Here is a 12309-nt window from a genome sequence, read left to right as displayed (position 1 = left end):
TGCAGTACATTACAATATTATATATTACAATATGTTATGTAGTATGTTACTTTAAAAAGTATATTTTTTTCAAAAATATATACAGTGTAGTCCATTACAATAAAAGTATAAGATAATCACTAAAAGGGATGAAAGAACTCTTTAATATTGCTGTGGAATGATCTACCCAGATGTATTATTAAGCGAAAAGACTAAGGGCAAATTAGTGTGTAAATTATTCTACCATTTTTGTAAAATTTTGCTGGTGCATGCATAAAATATCTGGCAGGCTGCACAAGAAATGGTGTATTTTCATTTGTTGCTTTTGGGGAGGGAAATCGTATGACTGACAGGATGGGAGATTTAAACTTTATTTCTTTTTATACTTTCTGATTATTGAACCATGTGAATATATTCCCTAGTTAAAAAAAAACCCTCATATAAATGAAGAAAAAGTTAAAATAGCTATTTTAAAATCTAGGTATTTATTCATGCTTTGTAAACATTTCTTCTTTTTGTGTGTACTATTCAAATTCACATTTGATAGGGCTTTTAGATTATGTTTTAGTTTTTTTTTTTTTCTTTAAGTCTCTTTTCCAACACTAAATTAAGAATGATCTTTCGTCCTCCATTAGGGATCTGAGTCATAATCGGTTGTCTAACTGGAACATCAGCTTGGAATCTCAAACATTACAAGAAGTGTAAGTTATTTTTATTTGTTTAAATTAAACTCTTAGGGTGGATTTGATGAATTATGAATTTGAGGATGTTTAATCCAGAAATGCTGTCAAAAAAAATTTTTTTTAAAGATTTTATTTATTTATTTGAGACAGATAGAATGAGAGACAGAGAGCAGGAGAGGGAGGAGGGTCAGAGGGAGAAGCAGACTCCCCGCTGAGCAGCGAGCCCGATGTGGGATGCGGGACTCGATCCCGGGACTCCAGGATCATGACCTGAGCCGAAGGCAGTCGCTTAACCAACTGAGCCACCCAGGCGCCCTGCTGTCAAAAAATTGACGGAAAAAATTGCAAAGATATTGTTTAAAAACCTAAACTGTTGTCTTTGGCTTTGCTACTGTTACAGACTCCCCGGGCATTGCGCCATTAGGTTGGTGATTAGTTGCAAACTGTGTAGAAATAATTATTCTATCTACTTTCTTGGGATCAAAAGTAAGATTTTTTTCCCCCTTTTCAGAGTAAATAATTTTGCTTGTTTTTTGCCAGTTTCAGCCAATGAAATTCTCTGTTGTGTAAATTTTTTTATGTCTTGACTTGTCTAAGATACAAGCATCATGTCTAAAGCAGAGTAACGTGGGCGTACCTGGGTGGTTAAGTGTCTGACTCTTGATCTCAGGTAGCTATCATTATCTATCCCCAGCGTGGAGCCTACTTAAAAAAATAAGATTTACGTGAAATGAGTGTTTTTGTATTGTCTGTAATGTGGTGGTTAATATAGTTCAATTTCCACTTCACTGAAGTTTTTCCTTTAATACTGAGATGTATTAGTATGTATTTTTTGGAGGCAATTTTCTAAAATACTACTAGTATCAGTTACTGCATTGTGATGTTTTCAGAGGCACAACTATTGAGGCCTGTTTGCCTGTATGCTAAAACGCCAGAACCTTCAGATTTATTTTTCTTTTTAACTTCTTGCTGACAGGGGTAACTTCTTCATGTCTCATTGTCCTTGAATTCCCTCTGTCTCTGCTCCAAATTGACTGGTTTTGATCTGCTGTGCACTGAATAAATAAATTGACAAGCTTATTTGGCTAAAAGAGTAGACACCGAAGAAAGTGGGAAATGCATGAGCTTTATGACATGGACTTTGTAACTTTGGCTGTTTTCTGGGAGGCCTTTTACTTCTGGTTTCTGTAGTCTAGGTTATTGAGGTTGTTTAGTGATTGAAAACCATGTTAATGAAATGTGATTATATTAGATTTGCTACTAAAACATTGGAGACATTATGTTTAAAGAGCTGCTAGGATCAGAGGGTGATATATCATGTCATCTGTAAAATTAATGATAGGTTCCATCTCTCAGGCAGATTCATCTGTTGGATTCAAACAACCCTCTCTAACTTTGAATAACTTAAAAAATATATGTGTGTGTGTATTTTAAAAATTTACTTGATTTATAATTTTTTATCTTATTTACTATAAATGTATAAGGAGATATGGATAGGTTAATTATTTCTTCTTTAAGAAGGACTGAAATTAGCTGTCAGAAAGCAAACTATTCAAGAACATTGCTGAGATTAAAGATACTTGATGTGCAAAATAGTGTTATCAATCATAGATCTACATCATGAAAAAACATTTCTTATTAAAATCTTTAATTTCTCAGTATAATGCATTTAGTCTAATTCATTCTGAGTCATCTGCCTTTTTCAAATTTGGCACCTATCCTAAAGAATAATTATTAGCCAGAAACCAGAACTCAAGAGGCAACATTTCCCCCTCTAAACTTTGAAATCTGTTTTTCCCCTTTGCCTAGGAAAATGAATTATAATGAGCTAACAGAAATCCCATATTTTGGAGAACCAACCTCTAATATTACTCTACTCTCACTGTAAGTAAATCAGATTTCATATCTTTTAAATTATGAATAGTACAGTTTTTAAATTTAATTTTTGTTTTTGGTACCCTTATTGTTGATCCTAATTATTTAACATCCTCATGGCCTGGGGTGGGTCTCTGGCAGTAGCTTCATTACAGTCTTTTTTTTTTTTAGAGTCCATAATATAATCCCAGAAATAAACGCAGAAGCGTTTCAGTTTTACCCTGCCCTCGAGAATTTAGATCTCAGTTCAAATACAATATCAGAAATCAAGACATCTTCATTTCCTCGAATGCAGCTTAAATACCTGTAAGTAGTTTAAACTAGATTTATTTTAAAGTGTATGTTTATTTATTGATACTTATCTTCCCAGAAATCTCTGTTATTTATTGTGATTTTGATATGCTTATGAGAAGCAAATCTGGGGTCAGTTTTTTGGGTTGTTTTTTCTCTCCTATTGTCAGAAAATATTAAGTATCCAGGGTAATTTTTGAGGTTTAATTCTGGGTGTGTTTTACTAACAGTTTTGTAAAACGTAAATAGGATTGGTTTGTTAAAACAGTGGCTTATCCTATATAATGATAATCAGCATGTGTGCTAGTGTTTTTCAAAGCATATTCATACTTACTGTTTGAACCTAAATGAAGTAGGTATTATCCTTATTTTGTAGTTGAAGAAACAGAGCAGTTCAATGATTTGTAAAGTTGGGTATAGTTGCTAAGTGGTAGAGCTGGGCTCACTCATAGCCTTTGGGGTAGCTGTCAGGTGGTAGAATATTTTGTTTCACTAAATTTTTTTGTTATCTTGTTCATTTTAGAAATTTGAGTAATAATAGGATAACCATCTTGGAGGCTGGTTGCTTTGATAATTTATCCAGTTCCTTACTAGTGGTAAAGTTAAACAGGAACAGAATCAGCATGATTCCACCCAAGATTTTCAAGCTACCTCACCTCCAGTTCTTGTGAGTAACTAAATAGATGGATTTTAAGAAGATTGTTTTTTCTTTTAAATTATTTTAATTATTATTAGAGCAAATCAGCAAATGTCTGACTGGAAAACTACTTTTGTTAAAGGGAACTTAAAAGAAATAGGATTAAAGTGGTGGAAGGTCTGACATTCCAAGGGCTTGACTCCTTAAGATCTTTGAAGATGCAGCGGAATGGTATTAGCAAACTTAAGGATGGAGCTTTTTTTGGCTTGGATAACATGGAAGAATTGTAAGTACTATGAACTAGAATAGAATATTGTTAGGAAAGGGGTCAGCCTGGGACTTAGTGCCAAACGGCTAGGGTAGTTGATTTAATTATATGCAAGTACATTAGTTCTTTCTCCCTTCTCTGATGTGAAATAAGTGTATACAAAGCTCTTTAAGCTTTGTTATCAAACTGGTATTTTTTTTATCATTCTTACAAACATTTTGTGTAGGGGCGCCTGGGTGGCTCAGTTAATCATCTGACTCTTGATCTCAGGGTCATGAGTTCAAGCCCTACGTTGGGCCTCACACTGGGCATGGAGCCTACTTAAAAAACAAAACAAAACATTTTGTCTAAAAATCTTATATTTTCTTAATGTTTGGAGCTGATGAAAATTATCAGGATTTACCTCAAACAGGTACATCAAACTTCTTAGTGTGTTGATTTTATAGATCTGATGTTTTAGACAGTCTTACTACCTTCTAGCAATAAATTTTAAGTAGAGTATACTTACTGGATAGAATTTGTTGGCTCACTTGTATTGAGTGAAAGTATATGCCTCTCTGAGCAAGACCTCATGAAGAGTTTTGGAATCTTCTTGTTGCAATGCCTTGTTTGGAAGCCTATTTTCTCCTTTCTTTCTCTAATTCTGCAGAGAACTGGAGCATAATAACCTTACAGAAGTGAACAAGGGGTGGTTGTATGGCTTGCGAATGTTACAACAGCTCTCTGTGAGCCAGAACGCTGTTGAAAGAATCAGCCCTGATGCATGGGAGTTCTGCCAAAGACTATCTGAACTGTGAGTGTTGGCTGGCATTTCCATGGCGGCTGGGAGACCAGAGTAGGTTGGAATAAATCACTGTCATAGCCAATAATGAGATCTAACATCCCTCTTTATTAGAAGTTTGTTGAAAACTCTAAATTTAACATGTAAATAGAATGAGAATAGGAAAGTTGAATTAAAATACAATGAATTCCTTACCTTCCATGTTTCCTGTTTTTAGTGATTTGTCCTATAACCAGTTGACCCGCTTGGATGAATCTGCCTTTGTGGGTCTGAGCTTACTGGAGAGACTGAATTTAGGGGACAACAGAGTCACTCACATTGCTGATGGTGTATTTAGGTTTCTTTCCAATCTTCAGACACTGTAAGTACATCTGTCCTTTTTTTTAAAAACAGTAAAGTAAATAAGGGCACCTGAGTGCTCAGTTGGTTAAGTGTCTAACCTCGGCTCTGCTCATGATCTCAGGGTCCTGGGATCGAGCCCTGCATTGGGCTCCCCGCTCAGCAGGGAGTCTGCTTGTCCCTCTGCCCCTCCCCTCGCTCGTTCTCTCTCTCTCTAATAAATAAATACAATCTTTAAAAAAAAAATAGTAAAGCAAATTAAAACTGCTAATCAAGCTACACATTTACGTTTATGTTAATATTTTGCAGTTCTTCTTCTATCTTATACTTTGGGGCAAGACAGTCTTATTTGTCTCTATCCCCGCACATAAATCTTATTTATCTTTAGCCAGTTCAATTTGTACTTTAATTCTGAATTTAATCAAATAAACAAAGCATCTCTTACTGTGCCAGTTACTGTGGAATAAAACACAGTTGCTAGTCAAGAATGCATATTTTCTTGTTCCTCTGACCTTGAACTACTATCAGAAAACCGCTACTTCTCATTCAGCAGGATACAGGATGTGTAGTGGGAGCAGCTCTGGCAGGAGCGCTGTTCTTTTCTTTTTTTTAGATTTAATTTATTTGACAGAGAGAGACACAGCGAGAGAGGGAACACAAGCAGAGGGAGGGGAGAGTGAGAAGCAGGCTTCCCGCAGAGCAGGGAGCCCGATGCGGGGCTCGATCCCAGGATCCTGGGATCATGACCTGAGCCGAAGGCAGATGCTTAACGACTGAGCCACCCAGGTGCCCCAGGAGCGCTGTTCATTGTTGCTAATTTGCTGCATGACTTAGAACAGAAAAGACTTATATTTATCAATGATCTGATGTGTGTTAGGTGCTTTCAGAATGCTAGGATATTTTTGCTCTTTTCCATATCAGGAGGCTGAGGTTCAGAGAGATTAAAATGATTGTTTAAAGTTACACAACTTGTATTCCCAGCTGGTCTTTCATCCAAGTACTGACCAGGCCTGACTCTGTTTAAGTTTCAGAGATCAGACAAAACAGGCACATTCAGGATAAAGTCACACAGCTTGTAAATGTTTGAGCCAGGAGTAGGTCTGTTTGACGCCAAAGCTTATGTGCTTCTTACCATACTGCCAGATGAACAGGATCACTTAACCTTCCCTGAGTGTCATTTTGTGTGTGTCTTCCCCCAGCAGAGGATGGATATAGGAGTAAATGGTTGCTACAGGCAATATCAACTCTAAAATTCTGGGGTCCTGTAAGTTGGATGTTTTACCCTTGTCATGAAACATAATTGAATGAAGAAGTATTTTAATGAAATATAGTGATTTCAAACATAGAGCAGAATAAGAGAAAAAGGCTAGTTAGTAGAATTTGTAGATTCTTAAGGGTCCTGAATAGGGGACTTTTTGGTCATCAGGCTCAGAGTTGATAAATGGTCTCAGAAAAGAGGCAGGCTCCCAACTTTGGGACCTAGCCATCAGTGAGAAGGAAAGCATGATAATTTTGTGAAGGTATGTATACCTGCACAAGTGTGTGTGATTTTTTTTTTTTTTTTTAACTTAATGAGGTAGTCTTCCTTCAGATTTGGCCTTGAAAAATTAAAAGTGATTTTTTTTTCCTACATTATTAGAAACCTAGAACAGTTCAAACCCAGGAATTTATATCAAATGCAGCTGCAGCCTTTTGGCAGTTCAAAGAATGGCAAGCAGTTTCTTTCAGTATACCACAGATTATTACTTTTAGTATTAACGTTTAGGAAAGTGATTGCAGAAATTAATGATGGTCTAATGCCACAGAGATGGTTAAGGCAGAATTAGGATAAGATCTGAAAAATTCTGGCTTTAGGCCAATACTCCTGCTAGAATATATACTTCTTAACTCCTGTTGGTCAGTGAGTTCTATTTATGCTATACTCTGGAGGAGGGGGGAAAATCTTGGAATGTTGAGTTGTTTCAATGTTTATTCCTTAGTAAAAGGAAATGAACCTGTTAGCTTTCACTTCAAGTAAAGATACAGATAAAGGGGAAGAGTGATCTCTTATCTCTTTACTGTTACATAACCTAAAAATATATTAATAAAAGAGCTTTGTGTTTTATTATGAGATGACTTAAGCAAAAGTGATTAAATATCTATAACTGATACTTCTTCCAGCAGGACACTGTGTGGTGCAACTGCATTTCCTCTGAGAATGCAGCAGTGGATTTTAAAAGATCCATACTTTTCCTTTTAAAAATAGCAGAGTGATCACTCTAGTGCATGGGTGTATCGGTCTTGCTTCCCAGGGGGGTGTGTTTAATTGCTGTCAAACTGTGAAGCTTTATACTGACATTATTCTTTGTTAGCCATTTTAGGCTTAAGGGCCCACGGGAAGGCTTGGGTCACCCAGAAATCCCATTAGTATAAAATCACATTTGTAAGCCATATCCCTTGCGTCTTGAAATCCCGCTTTTTGCAGGACCATGACTATAATTTTTAATATGCTAACAAAATTAGGGGCTATTAGGTAGGAAGGTTAATACTCTTAGCAGGTTGCTTAATTTATTTATCAAGGCCAGCTTAATTCTTTGCTTATGAGAATCAGTTCTTATTTGCTTATTGCAGATACTCTTTAAAAAGAAGAATCGAATCATCTTCATAAATAACTGTTAAAATAAGGATGAAAATTAGCATGCCATTACCAGGATGATATCCTGTGCTATCATGGTCATTTTTAACTAACATAACCTGTCTTTCTCTGACATTTTTGTAGAAACTTAAGAAACAATGAAATTTCATGGGCCATAGAAGATGCTAGTGAAGCTTTTGCTGGACTTACAAGTCTCACTAAATTGTATGTATTTATAATATTTTTGTATGCCTATATGTGTATTTTCAGGAACCAATTGTAAATGTGATTGGATTATGTCTTTTTGCTATGGCTGGAAAGTCACCCTTTTGATTCACCCACTAAAGGAGGAAGCTTTTTGTTTATTAAGTTTTTTGTTTATCACAGTGGCTTTAAATTTTTTAAATTTATTTAGTGGTGGGACACTTTCTATTGAAAGGGCTTTCCTATGGGTACTCCAAGAGGTTATTCATAGAACTAGAATTTCTATTCACGTAAAAGAAATGCACGGAGAAACCAGAGTTGAACCAGTATTCTTTTTAATCATATGAGATTTATGGACAGTTTATCTAGAAAGAGAGGAATTCTCTCAAGTAAGATGTTAGATCTTCTCACCTGAGAATTTCTCCAAAGCTTCACACTTGTCTGAATTTCTTTGACCTGATCTTTTGCTAAGAAGGGAGAGATTGGGACTCTAATCCAATTTCTCATATGAAATCTAGCAGTGCATCACCGGTCCGCATGGCTATTCACAGGCACCTTGTTGAGCTCCAGCCTCTTAATAGAGGCCTTCATTCTGTGCTTTGCATTGGTTGGTAATAAAGGTTCACAGCTTTCTTAAAAAATCCATGTTAAACTTATTTTCACTTTTTATAGGTAAATGTTTGATTTAATGAATTAAATTTTGCTTAGTGGAGAGCTTTATTAGAAAGGTCTGTTTGTATTTCAGAATCTTACAAGGAAATCAAATTAAGTCAATTACAAAGAAAGCATTCATTGGTCTTGAATCCCTTGAGCATCTGTAAGTATTTTGCATCCATTTTGCTCAGTATATAAATAATCTTTGCTATTAGCAGAGGTTCTCATGACCATTTAAAGTGTTTATATAATTTAATTGTAGAAATGGTGACCGGTAATGTTTCATTTCTCTTCATTTCAGCGATTTGAACAACAATGCTATAATGTCTATCCAAGAAAATGCTTTTTCTCAGACTCGCTTGAAAGAACTGTACGTAACTTAAGTTTTTTTTTTGTCACCAGTCATTAGATCATTATCCATGCTTGTGCTTTAAGTGTGATAAATGTGACCCATGTGTTTCCAAAAACACACAGTATAGGCAGGAAAAAAAGAAATGTTAATATTCAGTTATTTTAGTGGCTGGATATAATTTTAAAATAACCCAAGATTGAAAAGCCTAGAGTTTGTGGCACCACGACCCTCTGTTTTGCCTGTGCTTACAGTTAAAGAGACCTTAGCATGGCTCCTTGTGCTTTAAGTATATCCTGTTCCTTCCCCCCCCCCCCCCCCCCGTTTATTTTTGGATTATTGGGAAAATGTGTTCCCAGTCTCCTTAGATGGGAACCTTAGGGTGGATTACAGTTAAGGTATTAGGTAATTTGTTGGAGATAATTTAGCAGTTTCAGTATCATCAGAGGGAATGTCTCTAATCTGTTTTTTCAAATTACTAAAATGGTCAAACACTGTTAAATAGTTGTATTAGAAAAACACATATTCATGATTTTTAAAAAATTGCTGTTACTGTTTTAGAGATTTCCCAGGGGGAGGGGTGGTTAGTTGGGCATTGGTATTAATTTTATACTCTGGTGATTTGAATATTGAGCCAGTGTTAAGAATCAGTGGACTAAAACAGTTGATCTCGCCTTGCTTAAAAGCCACTCAAAGGACGGACTGTGGACCAGAACTGGTTCATGATGAGATAAGGAGAGAAATTCATAGTAAGCATTTAGAAACTTTTAGAACAATTTGACATTATTGTGACACTTCTGTTGAATTTTATAGAAGTATTAATCTACAACAGATTGGAAATTATAAAACTGGTCCTTCATCACAAGTAGTTTGAGATGCACTAGAAGTTTGTGAGTTCATACTGCCTAGATTTCAAATTTCTGCTCCATTCTTTACAGCTATGTGACACTGGGGAAATTTAGTCTAAGACTCAATTTCCCTTCTCAAAATGGAAGTTGTACCTCCTTCAGAGTTATGTGAGGATAAAACTAGATAATTTGTTTATTCAAGAAATATTTATTATCCTCTGCTACGTAAGGTACTGTCCTAGATGCTAAAAACACAGTAGTGAACAAGACAAAATCTTTATCCTCATAGCATATTACAATAAATTCTAGTAATGAAGTTAAAGAATAAATTAGTAGATATATAATATCTCATCAGGTAATAAGAATTCTGGAGGAAAATAAAGGTGGGTCACAGGTGTGGAGAGTGGCTGGGATTGCTATTTTGGATAAAGTAGTGAGGGAAGGCTTTTTTTTTTTTTGAAGATAATAGCATTTGAGTCTGGACCTTAGGGGCAAAGCATTCAATACTGGGTGAAGAGCATTCCAGGCACAGAAAACAAGTGAAAAGGCCCTGAGGTAGGAGCTTGCTTCTTATGCTTGAAGGACAGCGAAGACATCAGTGTGGCTGGAAGAGAGCAAGAGGAAAGGGGGTTAGGAGGTGAGGTCAGAGAGTTAAGCAGGAACCAGACCACCTAGGACCTAATGAGTCATGAGGACTTTGGATTTTTTTTTTCCTCTAAATACATTAGGAAACTTTGGAAGGTTTTGAGAAGATGCTCAGCATAGAGGCTGGCACATAGTGAAAGTTGAATAACTAATATTAATAAAATAAAAATGTTATGGGAATCAGTTATTTTCTGCCAGACTTTTAAGTGGCTCTTTTTTGGGGTGGGGGGCGTCAAGATATTTTGAGTTATTTCTCCTGGGCTTAACTTTTTTTAAAATTTAAATTTAATTAATTAACATAAAATAATGTATTATTGGTTTCAGAGGTTCAGGTTAGTGATTCATCAGTCTTATACGTAGTGCTCATTACATTACATGCCCTCCTTAATGCCCAGCACCCAGCTACCCCATCCCCCTCCCCTCCAGCAACCCTCAGTTTAACTTTTAAGGGCACATCTTAGTGCATATCAGTATTACCCTTTTTTTGCCCATGATAATCTGAGGGCCACCAATAAAGTTTTAATGCTTATGAGAAGAGCTAAGTGTAAAATGTAATTTAGGTAGTAGGTGAAAGCAAATAGTATAGTTTCAGTCTTCAGTCATTTGGTAATTTGAGAATTGGTTTGAACAAACTGCTAATGGAGGAAACTCTAACACACCTTTTTTTTTTTTTTTTAAAGATTATTTATTTGAGAGAGCGAGAATGAGAGAGAGAGAGTACATGAGAGGGGGGAGGGTCAGAGGGAGAAGCAGGCTCCCCGCTGAGCAGGGAGCCCGATGCGGGACTCGATCCTGGGACTCCGGGATCATGACCTGAGCCGAAGGCAGTCGCTTAACCAACTGAGCCACCTAGGCGCCCTCTAACACACCTTTTTTTACTGAGAAATTGTGATTGCTTTTGGTTTACTTTAAATCGAAGTCATATTTACAATACTGTTATTACATCAAGATTTATTAAAATATATCCTTATGCGTTCTGGTATCCTTCACAGTGCTTTTCATAAATATTGGGGGGGAGATGGGAAAGTTGTATGTAAATTTAAAAATATTTTGCATTAAACTTAAATAATCATGGTAGAAACATTAGAAAACATATAGTTAAAGCAAGAAGGAGAGCAAGTCCCCAGATCCCCACTACTCAGAGACAACCACTATTAATATTTTGGTGTATATCTGTCCACACACTTTTCGAGAGAATGCAGGGTATTCTATGAGGTCCTTGGGGGCCGATTGGTTAGCATGTGAGGATAGAAAGATGCAAAAGAAGCAGAAGTAAAGGGAAGTAATGTGAATTCAGTGGTATCTGTGTCCAGGCACTGTGCTAAAGGCTTTATTTAAATTTTTTTGAGGTAGGCATTCTCAAACCCATTTTCCAGAAATAGAAACTGAGATTTTGGAGACATTAAGTATTTTGCCTAAGGTAAGTAGCAGAATTAGGATTAAGTCCATGTCTCGTGAGTCCAGCTTATACCTAAGACAGCATAAATCAGACCACATCACTCCTCTATTCTTAACCTTCCAATGGCTTCCTTCACACACACGGAGAAAATACTTCAAGTTCTCTTCTTAGTTTGTAAAGCATCTGCATGGCCTGGTCTTCCCTGCCCAGCTCCTTGACCTCGTTCCTGTCACTGCCCGCCCCCCCCCATGTCCCCTCCCTCAGTGTGCTCTAGCCTCAGTGGCCTCCTTGCTTTTCCTCAAGCACCCTGGGCGTGTCTGCCTCAGGGCCTTTGCATACAGTTTCCTATGTATGCGACACTCTTACCTCAGGTCTTTGTGGAATTTGCTCTCTCACTCCTTTCAGGTCTTTGCCCAAATGCCATCTCTTCAAAGAATCTTTCCCTGACCACTTTATCTAAACTAGTAGCTGCCCTCTCTGTATCTTTGCTTAGCTTTGTTTTTCTTGATAACACTTACTTTCTGACATTGTACTTTGCCTTTATTTGTTTATTGCTTGGCTCTAATGAATGTGTAAGTTCTGTGAGGCCCATATCACCACGGCCTAGAACAGTGTCTCGCATATAGTAGACTCAAATATTTGTCTATCAGTGAATGAATATAACCTAAGAATTCTTAAATGCAAAAGGTAACTTTTGGTCTGATTAATTAAAATAACCCTTAGTCAAATAAGGCTTTTGAGAT

At 36.6% G+C, this 12309-nt stretch overlaps 1 protein-coding gene across 11 annotated transcripts in view; it reads left to right on the top strand.

The window, feature by feature from the left end:
• Positions 1-12309, top strand: part of LRIG2 (leucine rich repeats and immunoglobulin like domains 2) — an 84276-nt gene that overhangs the window by 30624 nt on the left and 41343 nt on the right. For 10 of the 11 annotated variants that reach the window (XR_010410783.1, XR_006794399.3, XM_064588619.1 and 7 more), the window contains 10 exons: positions 615-680; positions 2472-2546; positions 2709-2843; positions 3352-3495; positions 3608-3751; positions 4383-4526; positions 4732-4875; positions 7612-7692; positions 8417-8488; positions 8627-8695. Coding sequence is in view for 9 of the 11 variants with exons in the window: in XM_064588619.1 (XP_064444689.1) it covers positions 615-680; positions 2472-2546; positions 2709-2843; positions 3352-3495; positions 3608-3751; positions 4383-4526; positions 4732-4875; positions 7612-7692; positions 8417-8488; positions 8627-8695 (1074 nt within the window). In the remaining 2 variants the exon portion in view is untranslated. The remainder of the gene's footprint in view (positions 1-614; positions 681-2471; positions 2547-2708; positions 2844-3351; positions 3496-3607; positions 3752-4382; positions 4527-4731; positions 4876-7611; positions 7693-8416; positions 8489-8626; positions 8696-12309) is intronic. The other variant, XM_064588618.1, reaches the window with a different exon arrangement.

The sequence above is a fragment of the Mirounga angustirostris genome, unplaced genomic scaffold, assembly GCF_029215605.1.
Source record: "Mirounga angustirostris isolate CCGP_5_RB_7025 unplaced genomic scaffold, mMirAng1.0.hap1 SCAF_4, whole genome shotgun sequence".
Taxonomy (NCBI): Eukaryota; Metazoa; Chordata; class Mammalia; order Carnivora; family Phocidae; genus Mirounga; species Mirounga angustirostris.
This window is presented reverse-complemented; position numbering and strand designations above follow the sequence as displayed.